Here is a 23,093-nt window from a genome sequence, read left to right on the forward strand (position 1 = left end):
GTCTTGCTGTATTGTACAGGGGTCTTGATAGCATGCCGTGTGGTTAACATAAATGCTATAGCAGAGGAGCTTTCTGAAAATAGTAAAGTGAGAGTACTCACATATTCACTCCTGGCTCATCCGTGGTGCCTTTAGGTTGGTCTTTTGTCCTGCTGGGTCCAGAGTGTTATGCTTCAGCCTTGTGGGCTCTTGGGTGTAAGCGATCTCCCTTTTCTGGCTGAGCCTTCTGTCAGTGGCAGGGCTTCTCTCCTCCCAAGCTACTTTTCTGTCATGTGGGGGAAAGGGACTTGATGTACAAATGAGGTGGAAATTTAATCTCAGAACTTGGTGTGGAGAGCTCTAGGTGACAGCCATGTTCCTTATAATTCAGCAGACTAAGCTATTATATTGTCTTGAAGGTGGGGTTATATTAGACATCAGTGGAAATTAGTAATGAATTGTTCCTACATCACCAAGAAATATGCTGTGCAGAGGAGAGGAGTGAGGAGGTTAGGTTAGAGGCTAAATTCAATGCCTGTTTTAAGGTTAATTCATTTTGTGGGGCTTGGGGCTCTTTCCAAAACACACACGTGTACAGTTTCTGTTGTGTCAGTTAATTTAGCTGTGTTTCTGGTTTGTGGGGGATGGAAATAAGATCAAGTGAGAGTAGGACAGATGAGCTTTGGGAATCGATGATGGTAAGATTTGATGTCTTCTTCTGCCTCAGGTTGCACAGGGCATTTTCTGGGGAATAATTTTGCAACCAGTGTAAATAACTGAAGCACTTGCCCATTTTCTAAGCGTTTATAGTAATGGTAGAGGTCAGATTACCTTGAGTTTGAGCTAGGAGGAATAAGTGCTCTGAGCTATTTGCTTTGATGACTTAGAAGTCAGAGGAAAATGCAGTTGAAATTCTGCTACTTGGGTAGGCATTTGTTTAAGTTGTAAAATAGAATAGATGCCCTTCGAAGTTCAGAGATCTCAGATTATTCTCTAAATCTGGGCTTAGCCTGTTTGGTCATACTCAGGTTACCAGGGCCTTTTGAAAATGGGCTGCGGTCCATTCGTTTTAGTCAAGAGTATTTATTGTCTATGAAGTGCCAGACTATTCTAAGCTCTCTCATTTGTGAATATTCTACATGAACCACAAAGTAAATAGGGGAGAAGACCTAATAGAAGTTATAGGCTTATTCAGCTTTTTTTTTTTTTTTAAACTATGTACCTGTTAGAAATGGGATATTTGCTGCATGGTTTAGGTCAGTGATTCTAACCCCCGGAGTCTTGATATGTTGTCAGTTATAAAGTGAGTAGGAAGTTATTTGTCACTAAAATACTGAATGTTTACAAATGATTTACTTGTAAGTTAACCAGGTAAGTTTTAGAGTAATGCCTGTAGTAGTTTTTGCAGATGATTTATTTTTAAATTAACCAGGTTTAATTTAGTTAATGCCTACAATAGTTTAGCTTTTGTGCACTTGTGTTCTCTTATGTTTTCTTGAGTAAAAGAGTCATAGGGTAATAGCCATTGTAGTTTGGAAAGTTGTGTCTGTGGTTTGCCATCAGGCATGTTTTGGTGGAGAATTGGTTGAGAATTCATTGTTTTGAGGTTAGAGAAATGAATGAGACATCTGGTCAGTGCCCTAGGTCTTTCTGTGCAGGGGCATTGATAAGGCTCCAGGTGCCTGTAATACAGGAAGTAAGGTGGCATCATAAGAAATACCTAAAACTATGGGAGAGAAGACTGGCAGTAATAATGTGTGCTTGCCACATGAAAATTGAACTCAGGACTCAACTTGAGTCCTTACTGTATGCCCAAGGAGCTCTGCTAACTGTTGAGTATACAGAGATGAATGGGGCACTTGTGGTCTTAGTGTTCATTAAATGTTATTTGGATCTGACTCTGGGGGAGAGGTGAAATTTAGGTTGGTGGTTTGGGGGCAGGGGTGGAAGAAGGTGGTACTTTCACAGGGCCTTGAAGGATGAGTAGCAATTAGGCATTTGGAGATGGAGGCAGAGCAACATCAACAGTGTAATCATAGAGCCTTTTCTGAAACTGTTAGGTGTGCTTTCTGACTTAATTGCAGGCTTCCTGAACTGGGTTAAGGCTGAGCTGATTAGTTGCTGCTAAAGTGAGGTCAGTTGCTTTGAGGAGTTGATGGAACTACTGACAGTGCCTTGTTCTGAGAGAGGGGGCTAGCCCTCAAGTGTTCACCTGGATCTCTGTATTGGTAAGGTTGCTTTCCTCCTACTTAGCTAGTATTCTTTGGCCTTATCTTATTTCCAAGTATTTTTTCTGAATTGTTTTAAAATAAGTTGCAGAATTCTGCTCCTAAATACTTTGGTGTGTATTTATTACAATACCATGATACAATTCTCAAAATCAGGACCTTATTCGAACTTCACCAAGGATTTTGTTGGTATCTTTTACCTTATTTATGGAAGTGATCTTGTCTTCATTCAGTATACTCTTTTTGGGAACTTGGTTTTTTTATATTCATAAATTAGAAAAGAAATCCAGAAGAGAATAAGAATAATAAAGCTAGCACTCATGTCTTGCACTGTCCAGAAATGTTGGTATTTGTTCATGCATGCCACAAGTCCTTACATTGGCCTGTAGTGACCCTGCTTCTTCTGGTCACCTGTTACCTCTCTTCACTCTCTCCTTTCTGCTGACTTTGCTGCAGCCACATGGCCTTCTTGCTGTCCTGCAAGCACAGCAGGTATGCTCTTATCTGTCGGCTTTCGTTTTGCACACTTTTAGTGAACATCTTTTTTTTTTTTTAATTTTTTTAAATGTTTGTTTATTTTTGAGAGGGAGACAGAGACAGAGCGCAAACTGGGGGAGGGGCAGAGAGAGAAGGAGACACAGAATCCAAAGCAGGCTCTGTGCTGACAGAAGAGAGCCAGATGCAGGGCTCGAACCCCAACCGTGAGATCATGACCTGGGCTGAAACCAAGATTTGGATGCTTAACCGACTGAGCCACCTAGGCACCCCTCACTTTTGTTTTCTTTTACTTGGTTTTAATTTCTCCTGGCATGTATTATTTTTGAAATTTATGGGGGGAAAATCTGCAAAATGACTCTTTATAAAATAATTTTTTATTAAAAAAATTTTTATTTTAGAGAGTAAGAGCACGCACACGTGGGGGAGAGAGACAGAGGGAAGGAGAGGAGGTGGGGAGACAGAGGGATATAGAGAGAGAAGGAGAGAGAGAAGGAGAGAGGAAGAGAGAGAGAGAGAGAGAGGGAGAGAGAGAGAGAGGGAGAGAGAGAGAGAGAGGGAGAGAGAGAGGGAGAGAGAGGGAGAGAGAGGGAGAGAGAGAGAGAATATATCCCAAGCAGGCTCCACGCTAAGCGTGGTGCCCGACATGGGGCTCGATCCCATGACCCTGGGGTCCCTACCTGAGCCAAGATCAAGAGTTAGACACTCAACCGACTGAGTCACCCAGGCACCCCTAAAATAATTTTTTAAAAGAGTCCCAGCTGCCTTAATTCAGAGTAGTTATAAAAATTCATCAAGAACTAATACTCATAAAGAATTAGTGTTCTGATTGTAAGAAATCACATTTCATTTTAAAAATCAACATTAAGAAAAACTTGCTGTCTCCTCATTACTCAAAAGTGATGGTTATACTAAGTCCACACAGTCTGGGATGACCTTTTGTTCTTGCTATGTTATGTTTTTCAATGAAAAAAATTAATAAATAACTGAAGTGATTTAGTTAAATACATTAGAAAACAAAATAAAATGCCTTTTCAACGTTTTTTTTTTTTTTTTTTTAATTTATTTTTGGGACAGAGAGAGACAGAGCATGAACGGGGGAGGGGCAGAGAGAGAGGGAGACACAGAATCGGAAACAGGCTCCAGGCTCCGAGCCATCGGCCCAGAGCCTGACGCGGGGCTCGAACTCACGGACCGCGAGATCGTGACCTGGCTGAAGTCGGACGCTTAACCGACTGCGCCACCCAGGCGCCCCTAAAATGCCTTTTCACATTAATTTTCAAAACAGATTCTTTCTCTGTTCATATATGTTGATTTTTTTCATCCCCGTATCCAACAGGAATCTTTAAAAAAAAAGAACCACTACATCAAAAATTAGGACTTACTTGGGGCATTTGGGTGACCCAGTCAGTTAAGCATTCAATTTCTGTTCAGTAATGATCTCGCAGTTCGTGAGTTTGAGCCCCGCATCGGGCTCTCTGCTGTCAGCACAGAGCCTGCTTCAGGCTCTCTCTCCCTGCCCCTCCCCCACTCATGTGCACAAGAGAAAAGAATCTTTAAAAAAAAAAGGAGTTACTTGAAATTTTGTTTTGAAAAAGAGTTTTCAACATTATGGCAGATCTAGAAATATTTAAGCTGGGCAGTCAATCAATAATGCTATTCATCATTTATCAACTGGGAGTATCGAGGACAATCCATTCCTAGAAGTGCCTCCCTGAGGTCAAAGAAATCTGTTATGTAACTTTCTGTGTTTTCCTAACCTCCTGCAGCTTTCCTTTCTTCCTCTCAAAGTTTTGGTACCTAAGAAATGCTCAAGTAATTGACTTGAATTACTTGAGGTAATGGAATGAATGATCCAATTAATTAAATATTACTACTTAACTGAAGAAATAAGTCTTCCAATGGATCTGTTTGCTCTGGTCAAGTATAAAAGGTATTCAGTAGGGGCACCTGGGTGGCTCAGTTGGTTGGGTGTCCAACTTTGGCTCAGGTCATGATCTCACGGCTTGTGAGTTCAAGCCCTGCATCGGGCTCTGTGCTGACAGAAGAGATCCTCTGTCTCCTCCCCCTGCTTTCCCACCCCCCCCCCCTCCAAAAAAAAAAGAAAAAGAAAAGAAAACAAGTGAAATGTCCTCCTTTATATGGATAGCATTCTCACTCTTGAAGGAGCCATGGTACAATTTGGTGTATGGCCGGCCTTCCATCCTTCCAGACATGGTTCTGGTGCATATACAAACATACATGTATAGGGATAAGTTTTAAAAAACACAATAATGGAATCATATTCTTATACTATTTGATGGCTTGCCATTTTCATTTATGGTATTTTTCCACATCAGTTCTTATCTCCTTTCACAATTACATATAATTTATTTTATTGTATGGGTATTCCATGATTTATTTAACTATCCCCTCCTGAAAAATATTTAAACTCTTTCTAATTTTTCACTACTAATTCTGTTTTATGGGCAAAGAGCCTAATAGTTGGCAAAAGGAGTGACTTAGCCACAGTTGCACATTTTCTACTTGCTGGTGATACAGTCTGTGACTCCCATTTTCCAACTGAGTGCCTAAAGCCCTCTGATGAAATGCTGGGTGCTATATAAATTGAGAAGTGAACATAGTCCCTGTCTTTAGAGAAGTTGCATAGTATGTGACACAAGATTCCCACAGCTCTTGAAGGTACTTGTTAAAAGTAGTGTGTATACTTTTTTTTTTTTTTTAAATATTTTTTTAACGTTTATTTATTTTTGAGACAGAGAGAGACAGAGCATGAACGGGGGAGGGGCAGAGAGAGAGGGAGACACAGAATCGGAAGCAGGCTCCAGGCTCTGAGCCATCAGCCCAGAGCCCGACGCGGGGCTCGAACTCACGGACTGCGAGATCGTGACCTGAGCTGAAGTCGGACGCTTAACTGACTGCGCCACCCAGGCGCCCCAAAAGTAGTGTGTATACTTTAAGAGGCGTAGTAGGGTGGCCAGGTTTGAAGAGTGTGTGGTACAAGTGATGACAGTACTCCAGACAGGACGGTGCTTTTGGAATTCTTTAATTTGAGGGAGGAAGATGTGTTGATCTGGAAATGGAATGATGTTTCTGGTGTTTCTTTTGGAACATGGACTTAGTGGTGAGTACAGGATGATCTAGAAGATGGCTGGGAGAGAGAGTTTTGTTGAGGACTCATTCATCAGGAATGTATTATGTAAGTAAGCAGGAAGGAGGGCGGTATCATCGTCAGAAACATCCAACAGGGTCCCTTGAGGTCAGGATGCTGTCACATTAGTCACTATTTAGTGATCGTGTCCTGAGCTGGTGCCAGTGTTAGAATTTCTAGCCTGGGACGGAGTCACAATCTAGGAAATCTGTGTGAAGGAAGCTCTTGAACAGCAGGAGGAGGAGCCAAGGAAGGCAGCACACCTCTAGTCCAGAGAGGCATTATCAGCTCCAAACACAGCTCTGGCATTTGGGGCAACTCTGCCATCTTGTGGAATAAATGCTCAGTGATTTTTGTGAGCACTGAGTGCAGAGGTTTGCACCTAGGGGATAGCCTTGGTGGGGTGGTTTTCCTCCCACACTTAGCTATTCTGTGGCCTCAGAGTAGTTTTCCTGTGTATATAGATTTTTTTCTGCATATATTATTATTTTTTTAATTAAATAAACTCTGTCTCTAACATGGGGCTTGAACTCACAACTCCAAGATCGAGAGTTCCAACTGAGCCAGCCAGGTGCCCATCTGTAGGTATATATTTGTTTATTTTTGAGAGAGAATGAGAAACAGAGCAAGTGGGAGAGGAACAGAGAGAGAGAGAGGGAGAAGGAAGATCCAAAGCAGGCTTTTTTGTGCTGACGGCAGAGAGCCCAATATGGGGCTCGAACTGATGAACTGTGAAGTTATGACCTGAGCTGAAGTTGGACGCTTAACTGACCGAGCCACTCAGGCGCCCCTCTGCATATATTTTTAGCAAGTTTTTACTTTGAAATAATTTCAAATTATTTCAACTTGTAAAAAAGTTGGAGGGGCACCTGGGTGGTTCAGTTGGTTAAGCGTCCAACTCTTGATTTCGGCTCAAGTCATGATCTCACTGTTCGTGGGGTTGAGCCCCGTATCAGGCTCTTCACTGACAGCGGTGAGCCTGCTTGGGATTCTCTCTCTCTCCTTCTCTCTGTCCCTCCCCAACTCTCTCTCTCAAAATAAATAAAGAAACTTAAAAAAAAAGTTGGAAAATTAGTACAAAAAATTCCTATATGTCTTCAGCCTGATTCCCCACTAGTTAGCAATTTGCTGTGTTTGCTTTATTATTTTTTAAAAGTATTTTTTTCTGAGTTGTCTTGCCATAAGTTGCAGAATTTTACCCCTAAATACTCCAGTGCATATTTCCTAAAAACAAGGACATTCTCCTGTATTACTGCAGTGTGATTATCAAAATAAGGACCTTATTCAGACTTCCTCAGTTCCAATAATGTCCATTATGGCAAAAGTGGGAAAACCTTTTTTCTGACCAGGATCCAATCCAGGATGATACATTGGATTTCATCATCATGTTTCTTTAGTCCCCTTTCATCTGAAATAATTCTTCAGCCTTTCTTCTTCTTATTTTTTTCTAATGTTTATTTATTTTTGAGAGAGACAGAGACAGGATGCGAGTGGGTTAGGGGCAGAGAGAGAGGGAGACACAGAATTGAATCAGGCTCCAGGCTCCGAGCTGTCCGCACAGAGCCCAATGTGGGGCTCGAACTCAATGAGCTGTGAGATCATGACCTGAGCCCAATTCTTCAGTCTTTCTTTGTCTTTCATGAACTTGACATTTCTAAAGGATATGATGTCCCTTAATTTGGTGTTTTCTGCTCTATCCTCAGGATTAGCTTTAGGTTATTGACTTTTAGAAGAAATACCATGTAAGTGATATGTTCTTTTTAAGTGCATTCTATCAAGAGGCACATGATACCTGTTTGTCCCATTTATTGGTGATGTCAACTTTGATCACTTGGCTAGGGTTTTATCTGTTCTGTAAAGCTATTATTTTTCCCTTTATAATTAATAAATTTCTTGTGAGAGGTTATTTTGAGGCTATATAAATATTTTGTTTCTCCATGAAACATTCACCTATTATTTTAGCATCTGTTAGTATTTTTTATTTTCTTAATTTTTTTTAAATGTTTTTTTTTTTTTTTTTTTTTTTTTTTTAATTTTTGAGAGAGAGAGAGAGAGAGAGACAGAGTACAAGCAGGGGAGGGGCAGAGAGAGAGGGAGATACAGAATCTGAAGCAGGCTCCAGGCTCCGAGCTGTCAGCACAAAGCCTGATGCAGAGCTTGAACTCATGGACTGCAAGATCATGACCTGAAGTCAGATGCTTAACCTACTGAGCTACCCAGGCATCCTGGTATTTCTTGTCTGAAACAAATGAAAAAAAAATTTTTTTATAATGTTTATTTATTTTTGGAGAGAGAGACAGAGACAGAGACAGAGACAGAGTGTGAGTGGGGGAGGGGCAGAGACAGACAGAATCTGAAGCAGGCCCCAGGCTCCGAGCTGTTAGCACAGAACCTGATGTGGGGCTGGAACCCACGAACCATGAGATCATGACTTGAGCCACCCAGGTGCCCCTGTCTGAAATAATTTTTACTGTAATGGCTGCCAACTGGTGATTTCTAACTTTAATAATTTCTTCTACATTTTATTGGTTGTATTTTTTATTATGAAGAGCTTTTCCCTCTTTCCTTATTTGTATCTACATGGACTCATGGATTCTTTCTTCTGTGGGTTATAATCTGTGTGTCATTATTTTAATACCCACCACTGTTCCAGATTTGGACAGTGGGAGCCTTTTAAACTGGGTCCTGTATCTTTTTCATTCTGTGAGCACTTTTTAAAAAATGTTTATTTTTTTAAAATATTTTATTTTTAAGTAATCTCTATACCCCATGTGGGGCTCAAACTCAGAACCTTGATATCAAGAGTTGCATGCTCCCCCGATTGAGCCAGCCAGGCAACCCCCTGCATTTTTATATATGCATTTTTATAATATCTTTTTTCCCCACTTGTCACCATACGTAGGGTCATACACTATGGTATGGACTGGGCAACTTTTTTTTTTTTTAATCCTTAGGGATAAGTTGTTTTGTTTTTTTTTTTAAATGTTTAGTTTTGAGAGAGACAGAGTGTGAGTGGGGGAGGGACAAAGAAAGACAGAGACACAGAATCTGAAGCAGGCTTCAGGCTCTGAGCTATCAGCACAGAGCCTGATGCAGGGCTCAAATTCATGAGCTATGAGATTATGACCTGAGCCAAATCAGACCCTTAACTGACTGAGCCACCCAGGTGCCCCTGGACTAGGCAACTTTCTGTTTTCACTTAGTATATCTTGAAATTATCTATATCAGTAAATACAGAGCTGCCTCATTCTTTTAAATTTTTTTTTTTTTCAACGTTTTTTATTTATTTTTGGGACAGAGAGAGACAAAGCATGAACGGGGCAGGGGCAGAGAGAGAGGGAGACACAGAATCGGAAACAGGCTCCAGGCTCCGAGCCATCAGCCCAGAGCCTGACGCGGGGCTCGAACTCACGGACCGCGAGATCGTGACCTGGCTGAAGTCGGACGCTTAACCGACTGCGCCACCCAGGCGCCCCTGCCTCATTCTTTTAAATAGCTGATTAGAATTACATAATGCAGACTTCCCATAATTTATTTAACTGTTTTTCTAATTAAGGACATTTTTGTTTTTTTATTTGATGCATTTGACTGGACTTGCTGTGAATATTTAAATCTGTTCATGTTTCTTTTTGATTGCCTTTTGTTGCTTCAGAGCTGATAAAATTGTTCCTTCACAGACCTGAAAAATGTTTTACCTATTATAGTATTTGAAGTACATGTCAAAAAATTATTAAACTATTGGGATCACATGGTGTCATTGCTAGTAAAAATACCAACTGTATTGGGGCATGGTGCTGAGGGTACATATACAAGACAATGAGAAATGGCCCTTATTCTTTGGCTGGAGAAGTCATAAAGGATAGGATATAGGAACAGATCTGAAGTGCCAAAGATGGGGTGCATCAGGTAGTCATTTGTGCCAGGAGTTGATGGCATGTGGTCCCTGAGAGCCAGGGCCATCTGGACACCTTCCTGCTCATGGAGTGAGCTGAGTTTGGATAGAATTGAGTACTCGGCCAAGCCTGCGAGGGATGGCAGGGAGAGGGCAAAGCCTGAGTGGAGGTATGAGCCATGAGAGCATGAAGCAGTTGTTGGGGCCAGCAGTTGGCTGGGCAGCTACTAAGGCCTCATGGTGGATTATTAATGGGAGATGAATTTGGAAAGCAAGATGGTATTTAGATTGACATGGGCTTGGAATGCCAGATTGAGTATGGTCAACAAGACTAAATATCACCATCATAATCTTCTAAATGTGAGGATTGAGGAACTAGCAATGGGGGTGTTTAAAAAAGGGTCAAACAGGATATTATTTCTAAGCCATGTTTCAGAAAACATAGTTTAAAAACTTTTTTAAGTTTAAGATTAATGTATGCTTATCATAAAAGGGAAAGTATAAAGCTTTACTCAAGTATATAGAAAATGAGAGGGCTTCTGATCCTATTCTGGATTATCTGTCACTGTGTAACCGTGTTACCACATACATAGTGGTTTAAAACAACACATTTATTTTCTCATAGTTTCTGTGGATGAGGAGTCCAGGCAGAATTTACCTGTGTCCTCTGCAAGACTGCAGTCAAGGGGTTGACCAGGGCTGCATTCTCATCTGAAAACTCTACTGGAGAAAGATTTGCTTCCAGGCTTACATGGTTGTTGGCAGCATTCAATTCGTTGTGGGCTGTCATTGTGGGCTGTCATTCAAGGCCACGTTCTTGCTGGCACTCTCAGTTACAAGTTACTTGTCTTCTCTGGAGAGTAGCTCACAACATAGCAGCTTGTTTCATCAGGACTTCAAAGGAGAATACCTGCTAGTAAAGTACATGTTAAATATTACATAATATAATCACAAAAGTGACTTTGCTTATTCTATTAGAGGCAAGTTACAGGTTCTGCCCACACTCAAGGGAAAAGGATTACACTTGGATGTGAATACTTGGAGGCAGGGATTATTAGGATAAATTTTGTAATTTATTTTCCTCCCAAAAGTAAAGGAAATAGTCCTTAAGAGTTACCATTCTTAAAAGCAAATTCAAATTCTGTGGACCATTTTTCTCTGCATAGCAATGTATAGAAGTAATTTTGAAAGAGGCAAGAGCCAAGAGTGACTCTTGAGATTTTTGAGGCTGGGAGCCCAGGGGAGAGTTCTGTGCTTTGCCTTGATTTCTTCAAACAGAAATCTATTAAACATGAGGAAGAGCACAGACCATTTAAACGATAATACCGGTAACTACTTGGAAATACTGATTTCCATACCATTTCCTTAAAAAACTGGAGTAACTTGGTTCCAGTGATTTACCCACTACCCAGAGGGTAGCTTTTGAATCCGGCTCCCTGGAGGATTTAATTTACATATTTTCTGCTTTTTGTCTCCTGGTAACTGCTCCCAATGTTGACAAAAAACTCTAGTTTCCCAGAGTGGATGATGTCACTTAGCTGGCTGGTGCCATCAGTGACATATGTTACAGATAAAGTCCTATTGGGACCCAAGTTACACACCTGTGTGAGACGTGGGATCCGTGCAGATTGTGGCCCAGTGGGCCCTTAGGGCAGCCAGCTGCTCTCCTGGTTCTTGACCATGCTTCCAGCACCATGTTTCTTTGGTTATAGGAACACTGTTCTGGGGAGTAGTATAATACAGAAATATGAAAACATTGTGTTATTCTTTCTATTGTGAGGACAGTAATGGCTATTATACCTTATTAGCAAGCATGGAAAAGTAGACAACAGTTCTTTTTACTTGAAGTCTCATAAGCAAAAGGTTGCCATTACTTATATTATTATATTGTATATCATATTTCTGTGCATAATGTTTTGGTTTTTTTTTTTTTTAATTTTTTTTTTTAATGTTTATTTATTTTTGAGACAGAGAGAGACAGAGCATGAATGGGGGAGGGTCAGAGAGAGGGAGACACAGAATCTGAAACAGGCTCCGGGCTCTGAGCTGTCAGCACAGAGCCCAATGCGGGGCTCGAACTCACGGACCGCGAGATCGTGACCTGAGCCGAAGTCGGCGCTCAACCGACTGAGCCACCCAGGCGCCCCCATAATGTTTTGTTTTGATCGTATTTCTCTTGTGGGTTTTCTTTAACATAGTCATACTGTGCATATTCTAATATTAAATTCTTTGAAAATGTAAAACATTTTGCTGGGTGTATCATTTTACTATCTCTTTTGTGCTTTTATTAGCATTAACACTTCAGTGTTTGATTAATAAAGGGCAGTTGGATGTTAAAATTTCTCAGGTTGTGCCACTGATACATGGCTTCCTGGCTGGGATCCTTGTGTACACACCACCGGTAACTTTGGTTGTTTTAAACAGACAGCTATAAGGTCAGTGTTAACCATGATGACAACTAATGTTCAAGTAACTTGCTGTAGTTAATAATGGGTTTTCAGGGAAACATGTAGGGGCCTTGTGAAATAAGTATTTTTCTTCCCATTTGGTGAGGAAATGGTCTTAAAAGAGGCCAGCTCTCTTGTTTAATGTTGTGATACACTAAGGTAAGTATCATAGGAGAAGTAAAGAATGGGACCTGTCCCCCATTTCAACATTTTAGAATAAAGAAGGCAGAACCACCTGTAATAGAGATAGAAAGGGATAGATACCACAAGATTTATTTTCCATAAAGTACTTACGGGAATTCAGAGAAAGCAGGATAAAATCTTTTCTTCTGAGAGGCCAAGGCAAAAGCTTTATGTAAGTAGGTGGCAATTGAAGGATGAGCAGGGCTTGGTTTGCATGGGAGAGAGGTGTGCCAAACAGAGAACCATGTGACCTATCCTGGCTGAACTGGCAACTTTCATTGTGCATACAGAGGGCTTGTGTTGCCTGTCCTATGCAAAAACTAGGATATAGCACCTGGATCGTTCAGTCAGTTGAGCATCTGACTCCTGACTTTTGCTCAGGTCATGATCCTGGGGTAGTGAGATTGAGCCCCATGTTGGACTCCATTCTGAGCCTGGAGCCTGCGTAAGATACTGTCTCTCTCTCCCTCTGCCCCTCACTTCCACTCATGCTCGCTCGCTCTCTCTCTTTCTTAAAAACAAAATTAAAGACCTAAATGTATAGAATTACAGCATCAAGAGTTACAAAATTCTTGGATTAAAATAACCTGATGGAGTTTGTTCGGGATAAGTGTGTAACTTCCAACATGTAGTTTGACAAAACTATTTGAGGAAAATGGAAATCCACTTCAATTAGTGTTTTAAAAAGGCAGACAAAACAGGGATGCCTGATAGGTCAGTTGGTTAAGTGGCTGACTCTTCGTCTCGGCTCAGGTCATGATTTCATGGTTCGTGGGATTGAGCCCCATGTTGGGCTTTGTGCTGGCAGTGGAGCCTGGTTGGGATTCTCGCTCTCCCTCTCTCTCTCTGCCCCTTCCCCACTAGTGTACTCTTTCTCTCTCAAAATAAACTTAAAAAAAAAAAAAAAAAAAGGCAGACAGCACATAGTTCAGGATTTTGGTGGACTAAGCTGGCACTTTCCAGCACCATGTAATGTGACTATTTAAAAAAACAAAACCAAAAACCTTTTGTCTATGTTTGTAAAAGTAAGATGTTCTGAAAGGTGGGGGTAATAATCCTACTGAGTGGCCAGACTAGGAATCTTGTGGTTCATTTGGATTTCACATTTGTAGAAGGATGCAGAAAAATGGGAGTGCTTACAGAGTGATATGTCCTCAGCCAGAGCTTATGAGGGCTGTTTTCACTTTGGTTGATAATTATAATTGCTGTCTCTAGCCTCATTCCATAAATGACATAAGTCTGTTTACCAAGATGTATTTAATATTTGAAATGAACTGCTTTGTGCCAAGCACATATATATATATGTTATAGCCTTCTCTCATCTCTTTGAAATAGGTGGTATATATTCCCTTTCATAGATGAGAAACCAAATCCGAAATAGTTTGAAAAGTATCTACAATTTATTTATACAGCTAATGAAAGAGCTGGAATTTAAAGTTGAACTGATTCCATTATGCCATATTGCCGCTAGCATGAGTGTTCAGTGAGGCTGAGAATGGTGTGGACTTCTATCCTGCTTATGAGCAGGTTAATTCCTGAAAAGCTGTTCATAAGTCCCATTTGTAAACAATGGGACTATAAGTCTAAAATTATACTATATAATAGTAAGGACCAATATTTATTGAGCACTTAGTATATGCCAGACATTTTTCTAGGATCTTTGCATGTAATTCATTTAAGTCTCACAGCTCTGTGAAGGAGTTACCCTTAATCTCGCCACCCTGCACTAGAAGAAGCAGAGGCAGGAGGAGTAAGTAAAGGAGTCAGGATTTGAACCAGGCTGTCCAGCTGCAGAGCCCACACTTTTAGCCACTGTCCTGTCTTTTCCTTATGCAAATGTCCAGTGGTGTGTACACAAAGGTCCAGTGTGTTTGAATAGAGAGAATGGTAATTTTTCATGGAATTGGTTTGGAGTTCTCATTATTTTCAACCCTTAATATTTTTTTTTTTTAACTCAAAGATGTTTGTATTTTGGCATTGTTCTTTTCCATTATAAGTCAACTTATCACAATAACCACAGCTTACAAACACAAGCCAAAGGATGCATGAGTTTACTATAGCTGAGCTTGACTGCTGTAGTTCTCAGATGGCAGGTGGTGTTGATGCTCTCTGATGTTGGACCTTACCTTATTCATATGATGGTTAGTGGGGTTGTCTGCAGTGATTTTGGAGACCGTCAAAATGGAAAAGGAATTATTAGGTTGAACCATATGAAATAGCCAATATTTAACTTTATTAATCTATAAAAATGGCAAATTCATATGGTTCAGCCTAATAGGCTCAAAAGGAGGAAATTCCAGAGAAACCACTTGTAATTTAAGAAATAATTTTAGGATGTATTGGAGGTTTGAGGTGGTTTTTGTTGTTGTTGTTGTTTTTAGAATGAGTGTGTGTGAGCGGTGGGAGGGGCAGAGGGAGAGGGAGAGAGAATCTTAGGCTCCTTGCTTAGTGTGGAGCCCAATGTGGGGCTCAATCTCACCACCCTGAGATCATGACCTGAGCTGAAATCAAGAGTCAGACGCTTAACCAACTGAGCTACTCAGGTGCCCCTGGAGGTTTGAGTTTTGAATTTCTCCACTGACACGCTTTTTCAGTACACCCATGTTTCTAAGTATGTATTCCATTTGGTTTCATGTTAGTTTTCTTCTCTTAACTGCATCTTATTGATTTGAACCTCTTTCTTTTATCTCTTGTCATAGATAGAAAGTGATTTTAAGGCATTCTGCTTTAGGATGTGTGTGTGTATGTGTATTTTTTTTTTTTAACTTGTTTAAAATGCCCATATAGTGGCATCCATCAGATCATCAAACGTACCAGTTTTGTAATCTTACCCTAGTGCTGATTTGGAAATGTTGACTTGATTTAGATTGAGTTTAAGAATTTTATTTCTTCTGATTGTGGAATGGTATTTGAAAATGTAATCCTAATATTTACCAAAGGTTCAGTATGCTATCTGCTTCTAATGGAAATTGTATCATTGTATTTGGGAAATACTTGATTCACCCAAGAAAAGTCTTTTTAGGATATTCTTGGGTGACCTAATCAAGAGTGTAGGAAAATTTGAATTTAAGGGGATTACTCTCATTGGGGTGAGGGCATTATGAAAGGAGTCTTCAATAAACTGTTTCCAACACACATGAATTTCTTGTTACAGCTTTATTTTTTGTCATTGATACATGGCAAATTGTTGCCTTCTGTTTGTTTTTTGGGGCAGAGGGCGCATTTCAAACTGTTTTTGCCTCTTTAAATTTGATCATGGAGTCCTCCTGAGTTCTCCTCATGCCTTTCAGCTCCACTCATTTGGTTATCTTTTTTTTTTCTTACTGAGTCCTTTGTTCAAACAAAGTACATAGTAGCAAAATATCAAAAACTTTTGTAACAGTTACACTCTCTTTGTACAAAAATCATTGTGAGATCCCTTTGGTTTTATAAAAAGATCCCCCCAGAATATTCCCTAGTTTGGGCCACACACACAAGTATTAGGATCGTAGTAAGTTTGAATCTGTTCTAAGTCAAGAGTATTAAGTACTGGGTTGGGTTTCTGATTTTTTTTTTTTTTTTTAAGGATTTTTCCTGTTCTTTCCCTATAGTCTACAACCTTGAGAAGTTGTGTGGCTGCCTAATAAGCAAACACTTGATCTTAGCCAAAAGGCCGAGAAGCGATCTAATAAGCAAACAAAAACATGTTGATCTTCTCATTCAGAAGATGAATCTTGGTTGAGTGTCTGTTATTTATCCTGAAGTTGTATCCTTTCTTTCCAAACAGTAATCTGGGGAGGTGATGGCTGCCTGATGTCTCTGTCTCCATATGCTTTCTGCTCTTTCACTTTTTGTTGCCGTGTGTAATGCATGTATTGTCATAAGTAGGATAAGCACGAGGAATCTTTGTTTTTGTTTCTGTTCTGTTTTTCAGTAACAAATACTTTTAAGAAAACAGATGATTTTGTGACATGTAAAGCCCCAGCTGTCGACCTAGATCACAAGTTCAGGTGCAAGGTTGTGGATTGTTTAAAATTTTTCCGCAAGGCCAAACTGTTGCACTATCACATGAAGTATTTCCACGGGATGGAGAAGTCACCAGAGCCAGATGAGAACCCAGGAAAGAGGCAGGTCCAAACGAGGGGCTCTTCAGCTTCAGACAAGGCCAGCCAGGAGAGCCTGACCAGGAAGCGGGTCTCTGCCAGTTCCCCAAGTAAGTATTTTGGTTCTATGTTGTATCTATATTATAGAGTACTCTCTGTTGCTCAGGTCACACTGCTTGCATTTCTGACACAGAAGAAGGTGTTAAGTTGGTTTGGTCCAATTGAATCTTAAAAGATGAAAACGGACAAGTGATCCTCAGGAATTACATCGAAGGGCTGTGACCCTCCTGGAGGAACGAGAACTACAGTAGTGGGGGCACCTGGGGGCTCGGTCATCGAGCACCTGACTTGGACTCAGGTCATGATCTCACGGTTCGTGAGTTTGAGTCCCACATTGGGTGAGCTTGTGCCCGCTTCAGGTGAGGCCCTCTTCTCTCTCTCTCTGCCCCTTGTGGGATTCTATCTCTCTCTCTCTCTCTCTCTCTGCCCCTCGCTCACTTGCACGTGTGTGCTCTCTCTTTCTCAAAAAAAACAACAACAAAAAACCCAAAACAAAAAAATTGTAATGGAGGTAGTAAGGATTACCACAAAGTCTCGTCTTCATGTCTTAGTACAAAGAACCTTTTTGGTGGCCTTTCCTTCCTTCCTGCCTTCCTCCCTTCTTCCCTTCCTTCCTTTCCTTCCTTCCTCCTTCCTTCCTCACTCCCTCCCTCCTTCCTTTCCCTCCCTCCTTTCCTTCCTTCCTTCCTTCCTTCCTTCCTTCCTTCCTTCCTTCCCTTCCTTCCCTTCCTTCCCTTCCTTTCCTTCCTTTCTTTCCTTCCTCCTCCCTCTCTCCCTCCCTCCTCTCTTTCCCTCCCTCCTTTCCCTTCCTTCCTTCCTTCCTTCCTTCCTTCCTTCCTTCCTTCCTTCCTTCCTTCCTTCCTTCCTTCCTTCCTTCCCTTTCATCTAAGTAATCTCTAGCCAGTATGGGTTTCAAACTCACAACCCTGAGATTGACAGTTGCATGCTCCACCATATGCCAACCAGGTGCCCCTGGAGATTTTTTTCTAAAACTTAAGAGATTGAAAAATTACAAATTTCTGGGGGAATTTCAGAAGACTTTTTAAAATTTTAAAATTTTGTTTAATGTTTATTTTTGAGAGACAGAGTGTGAGTGGGGACGGGGGGGTTGGGGGGGGCAGAGAGAGAGGGAGACACAGAATCCGAAGCAGGCTCCAGGCTCTGAGCTGTCAGCGCAGAGCCCGATGCGGGGCTCGGACTCACCGCGAGGTCATGACCTGAGCCTAAGTCGGACGGTTAACTGACTGAGCCAGCCAGCACCACCCCCCTCACCTTTTATTTCTTAAAAAAATTTTTTTTAATGTTTTTTATTTATTTTTGAGAGAGAGAGGAGGTGGGGAGGGGCAGAGAGAGAGGGAGACACAGAATCCAAAGCAGGTTCCAGGCTCTGAGCTGTCAGCACAGAGCCCGATGTGGGGCTCGAACTCACAAACTGCAAGATCATGACCTGAGCCGAAGTCAGATGCTTAACCGGCTGAGCCACCCAGATGCCCCATTTTTTTTTAAAGTAATCTCTTGGGGCGCCTGGGTGGCTCAGTTGGTTAAGCGTCTGACTTCAGCTCAGGTCATGATCTCGCGGTCCGCGAGTTTGAGCCCCGCATTGGGCTCTGGGCTGATGGCTCAGAGCCTGAAGCCTGCTTCCGATTCTGTGTCTCCCTCTCTCTCTGCCCCTCCCCCGTTCATGCTGTGTCTCTCTCTGTCTCAAAAATAAACGTTAAAAAAAAAAGAAATTAAAGTAATCTCTATGCCCAACGTGGGGCTCAAACTCATGCCCCTAGATCAATAGTCACATGCTCTACTGACTGAGCCACATGCCTGCAGAAGCCTTTTTAATGAATTTCCAGTAAATTCTACAAGCCCTCCAGCTTCTTTTTACCTGAAATTGTAACATCATTATATATTACTGGCTGATATAATACCTAGGTATTAAATGATATGTGGAACTCCTAGGACATGTGACAGTATTCCCAAGAAAGTATGAAATCAGGTTTCAGGACAATGGGGCAGGGCTGTGTCAACTAAGGTGATCTCTGACCCTGTGAGAGATCAGTCCTCGGCCATGTTTTGAAGATTTAGTGAATGAAGGTCAAGGTAGAATCTTTTAGTCATATATGATGCATTATTTATTAAAAGTATAATGTGAACCACATGTAACTTTTTCTAATAGCCACATTTTATTTTATTATTTAATTTTTAATTTTTATTTTTTTAAATGTTTATTTTTGAGAGAGAGCGTGAGCATGGGGGAGGGGCAGAGAGACAGGGGGACAGAGGATCTGAAATGGGCTCCACACTGACAGCAATGAGCCCATTGTGGGGCTCAAACTCTCAGACTGCAAGATCAAATGCTCAACTGACTGAGCCACCCAGGTGCTCCTAATAGCCACATTTTAAAATGTCAAAGGAAACAGATGAAATCATTCTTAATGTATTTTATTAATTTACTATATCCAAAATGCTATCGTTTCAGCATTAAGTTGGTATAGAAATGTCTTTTTTTTGAAGTTTATTTATTTATTTTTTTAATTTCTTTATTTGAGGTGGGGAGGGGCAGCGAGAGAAGGAGAGAGAATCCCAAGCAGGCTCTGCAGTCTCACCACAGAGTCTGCTGTGGGGATCGATCTCATGAACCATGAGATCATGACCTGAGCCCAAATCAAGAGTTAGAGGCTTAACTGACTGAGGCATCCCAGTATAAAAGTTTCTAGTGAGCTGTTTTATATTCTTTTTCTTAGTGTTTAGTGTGTATTTTATGTTTACTGTTTAGTGTGTATTTTAAATGAATGAATACAGTTACAGTTTAGTGTGTATTTTATGTTTACTGAACATTTCACTTCAGACTAGCCACATTTCAGGTGCTCAGTAGCTGCATATGGCTAGTAGCCTCTGTATTGGGCTCTATTACCCTCTGTTGTAGGTAGTCTAGCTGTGCACTTGGCGAGCCTGAGCATTGAGCTAACAGGAGCTGCCTGAGGAAGGCCAGCTGGCCAGTAGTCACCCAGGAGGAGACTCCCCATGAGGGCCGCAGGGCATGGCAGCACTCACCACCTTAGTGACTTCACCAGAGTGTTGCTCGGGTACCCATCAGTGGTTAGATGTCTCTCAGAGCAGGCTCGTATGAACCAAATGGCAGTAGACTGATGCTCAAGGCCACGTGCCAGTTATTTATTTGAGACGAAGCCCACAGCTGTCAAAACTCCTTTCCTGTGTAGGAACAGTTTGCTTATTGAGCATTGGATCAGAGCACTGGAGTTAGAAGTGCTTCATACTAAAATAGATTGACTTGTCCATTCAGTACCTCTTTATTGAGTGCTTATTAAGTGCCAGGCTCTGTTCTGGGCATTTCAGAAGAGACCTGAGTCCTGTTTTGCTTGAGATCTTGGTTGTGAGTATTCCTGGCACAAGGAAGAAAAGACTGGCTCAGTCCTCAGACCAGAGCATTCTCTTGCCTGGGCATTGCTTGTTTCATTTAGGGCCAAACATTGATTCCTTAGGGATGTTAATGTCTATTCCTGGCCAGTCCTACTGGCTTTGGTGGCCACTCTGTATCTTTCAGGTGAGTATATCTCTCTGTCATTGAATACATGGTTAATTATGGGGGCAAGCTTATTTCCTAGGACATAAGATACCTGTCACTGAGATCTTCTGCTTCCCCAAAATGCCACCTGGCCCACGTCTCACCTAGAGCAGTGGCTAACTAACCCAGCTGCCTGGGAGTCACACTTGGTGACTTGTTAAAATATGGATTTATTGGGCCCTGCTTTCCAGACACATTCCAATTCAGTGGTTCTAAGTTTAGAATCTGTAACATTTTTACAACCCATCCCCAAGTACAAAAGTGACATATGATTGCTGTATAAATCAGTACAACAGAGTTAAGGGAAAAGGTATCCCTCCCCTTGGCATTCCCACCCTCTTTGCAAATGTCACTATTTTTATTTAACAAACTCTTTTCAGATATTTTCTGTGCATATCCAAACACGTCTACATAGAAAATATCTTTTACACAGTATCACCTGTCACTTGTTTTTTTTTTTTTTTTCATTAAAGATATCTTGGACATCATTTCATATCAGTGTTGATATGTGGTTCTACCAATTTTGACAGTTGTCATTTTTCATTGTATGAGTGTACTGTACTATAAACATTCTTCCTATAAAAAGTTTATATTTTGCCATTTTTTTCACTCTATCAAGTGCTAAAATAAAGTAAACCTCCCAAAGATTAATTTCCCCTTGTGTACAAATAAACCCATGGGATAAATTCCTGGAGGTGGTTGCCTTCAGCAAAGGGTATGTGCATATCTAAACTTCTGATAGATGATACCAAATCACCTTTTGAAAACTTTGTTTCAGTTTATAATCTCTCTCCAACTAGTCATGTGTGTCAGTTTTTTAATATTATCAATATTACCAAATTTTAAATTATTGTGAGTCTGATAGGTAAACATATTTCAGTGATTTTAGTATTTTATTTTTAAATTTCTGAAGTATTTTTGGGGCGCCTGGGTGGCTCAGTCGGTTAAGCGTCTGACTTTGGCTCGGATCATGATATCACTGCTTGTGAGTTTGAGCCACAAGTTGGGCTCTATGCTAACAGCTCAGAGCCTGGATCCTGTTTTGCATTCTGTGTCTCCCTCTGTGCCCCTCCCCTGCTCACACTCTGTGTGTGTGTCTCTCTCTCAAAAATAAACATTAAAAAAATTAAAATTCTGAAATATTTAAAATATACAGTTCATAACTTATGCCCATTTTTAAATTGGATTATTTGGGGTTTTTTTGAGTTTTGAGGTTTAGAAGTTCTTTACATATTTTGGATACTAACCCTTTATCGGATCCCTCCCCTGTCATTTGCATGTCATTTGCAAATACTTTCTCCCATTCAATAGGTTACTTTTTAGTTCTGTTGATTGTTTCCTTTGCTGCTCAGAAGCTTTTTATTTTGATCTAGTCTCAATAGTTTATTTTTCTTTTATTTACCTTGCCTGAGGAGATATGTGTAGAAAAATGTTGCTATGGCTGATGTCAGAGATACTACTTCCTGTTCTTTATTCTAGGATTTTTATGGTTTCAGGTCTCACATTTAGGCCTGTAATCCATTTTGAGTTTTTTTTTAGGGGGGGGGTGGTGTGAGGAGAGTGCATGCAAATGGGACAGGCATGGGGGAGAGTGAGAGAATCCCAAGCAGGCTCCAAGCCCATCTTGTAGCATGATGTAGGGCTTGAATTCTTGACCTGGGAGATCATGACCTTAGCTGAAATCAGCAGTCAGATCAGACTCTTAGCCAGCTGAGCCACCCAGGCGCCCCTGAGTTTATTTTTGTGTATGGTGAAAGAAAGTGGTCCTTTTTCATTCTTTTACATGTTGCTGTCCAGTTTTCCCAGTACCATTTATTGAAGAGCCTTTTTCCCATTGCATATTCTTGCCTCCTTTGCTGAAGATTAATTGACCATATAATTGTGGGTGTATTTCTGAGTTATCTGTTCTGTTCCATTGACCTATGTGTCTATTCAAACTTTTTTCAATATTATTGTATCTGTTATGGTGATGTGTGATCAGTGATTATGACTCACTGAAAACTCAGATGATGGTTAGCATTTTTTTTTACCCATAAAATATTAAAAAACTTTTTTTACAATATTCATTTATTTTTGAGACAGCGTGAGTGTGGGAGGGGCACACAGAGAGGGGGGTACAGAGGCTCCAGTGTGGGCTCTGTGCTGACAGCAGAGAGTTCAGTGTGGGGCTCGAACTCACAAACCATGAGCTCATGACCTGAGCCTAATTTGGAGGCTCCAATAAAGTGTTTCTTGTTTGAATGTTTATTTATTTTCAGAGAGAGAGCAGAGGAGGGGCAGAGAGAGAGGAGGTAGAGAATCCCAAGCAGGCTCTGAGTGGCCAGCACAGAGCCTAATATGGGGCTTGAACTTACAAACTGTGACATCATGACCTGAACTGAAATTAAGAGTCCGACACTTAACAGACCGAGCCACCCAGGTGCCCCCAATTGAGTATTTTTTAATTTAGGTGTGTACTTTGTTTTTTTTTTTTAAAGACATAATGCGATTGCATACTTAGTAGACTATAGTATAGTGTAAACATAACTTTTATATGCGCTGGGAAACCAAAAAATACATTCAACTCACTTTATTGCGACCTTTGTTTTGTTGTGGTAATCTGGAACCACGCCTGCAGTATCTCTGAGGTATATCTGTAAATGTGTGAATAGAGTAAATAAATTGTGATATCTTGATCCAGTGGAATACCACACAGCAGTGAGTGGACCACAGCCCTCCCACCAACTTTGGTACATGTCACAAATACAGTGTTGAGCTAGTGTAAACTCATAACCTATGTGATACGGTTTTATATAAAGTTCAAAACCAGATAAAAATGAATCTGTGCTGTTTGAGGGTATGACAGTGGTTAGTTACCCTTGTGGGGTGGTAGGTGGATGAATGAATGGTGGGGGCAGGAGGGAGACTTTTGGCCTGCTTGTATCAATCATACATTTATTATGTGTGTAGTTTTCTCTGTATGTTTTAGGCCTCAATAAAAGGCCTACATAAAACAGACA

At 40.9% G+C, this 23,093-nt stretch overlaps 1 protein-coding gene across 6 annotated transcripts in view; it reads left to right on the forward strand.

Annotated features, from left to right (window-relative positions):
* The window catches only part of PHF20 (PHD finger protein 20), a 173,736-nt gene that overhangs the window by 110,080 nt on the left and 40,563 nt on the right, over positions 1-23,093 (forward strand). For all 6 annotated transcript variants that reach the window (XM_058685446.1, XM_058685450.1, XM_058685449.1 and 3 more), the window contains one exon: positions 16,289-16,567. In XM_058685446.1, coding sequence (XP_058541429.1) covers positions 16,289-16,567 — 279 coding nt within the window. The remainder of the gene's footprint in view (positions 1-16,288; positions 16,568-23,093) is intronic.

Source organism: Neofelis nebulosa, chromosome 9 (genome assembly GCF_028018385.1).
Source record: "Neofelis nebulosa isolate mNeoNeb1 chromosome 9, mNeoNeb1.pri, whole genome shotgun sequence".
Lineage (NCBI taxonomy): Eukaryota > Metazoa > Chordata > Mammalia > Carnivora > Felidae > Neofelis > Neofelis nebulosa.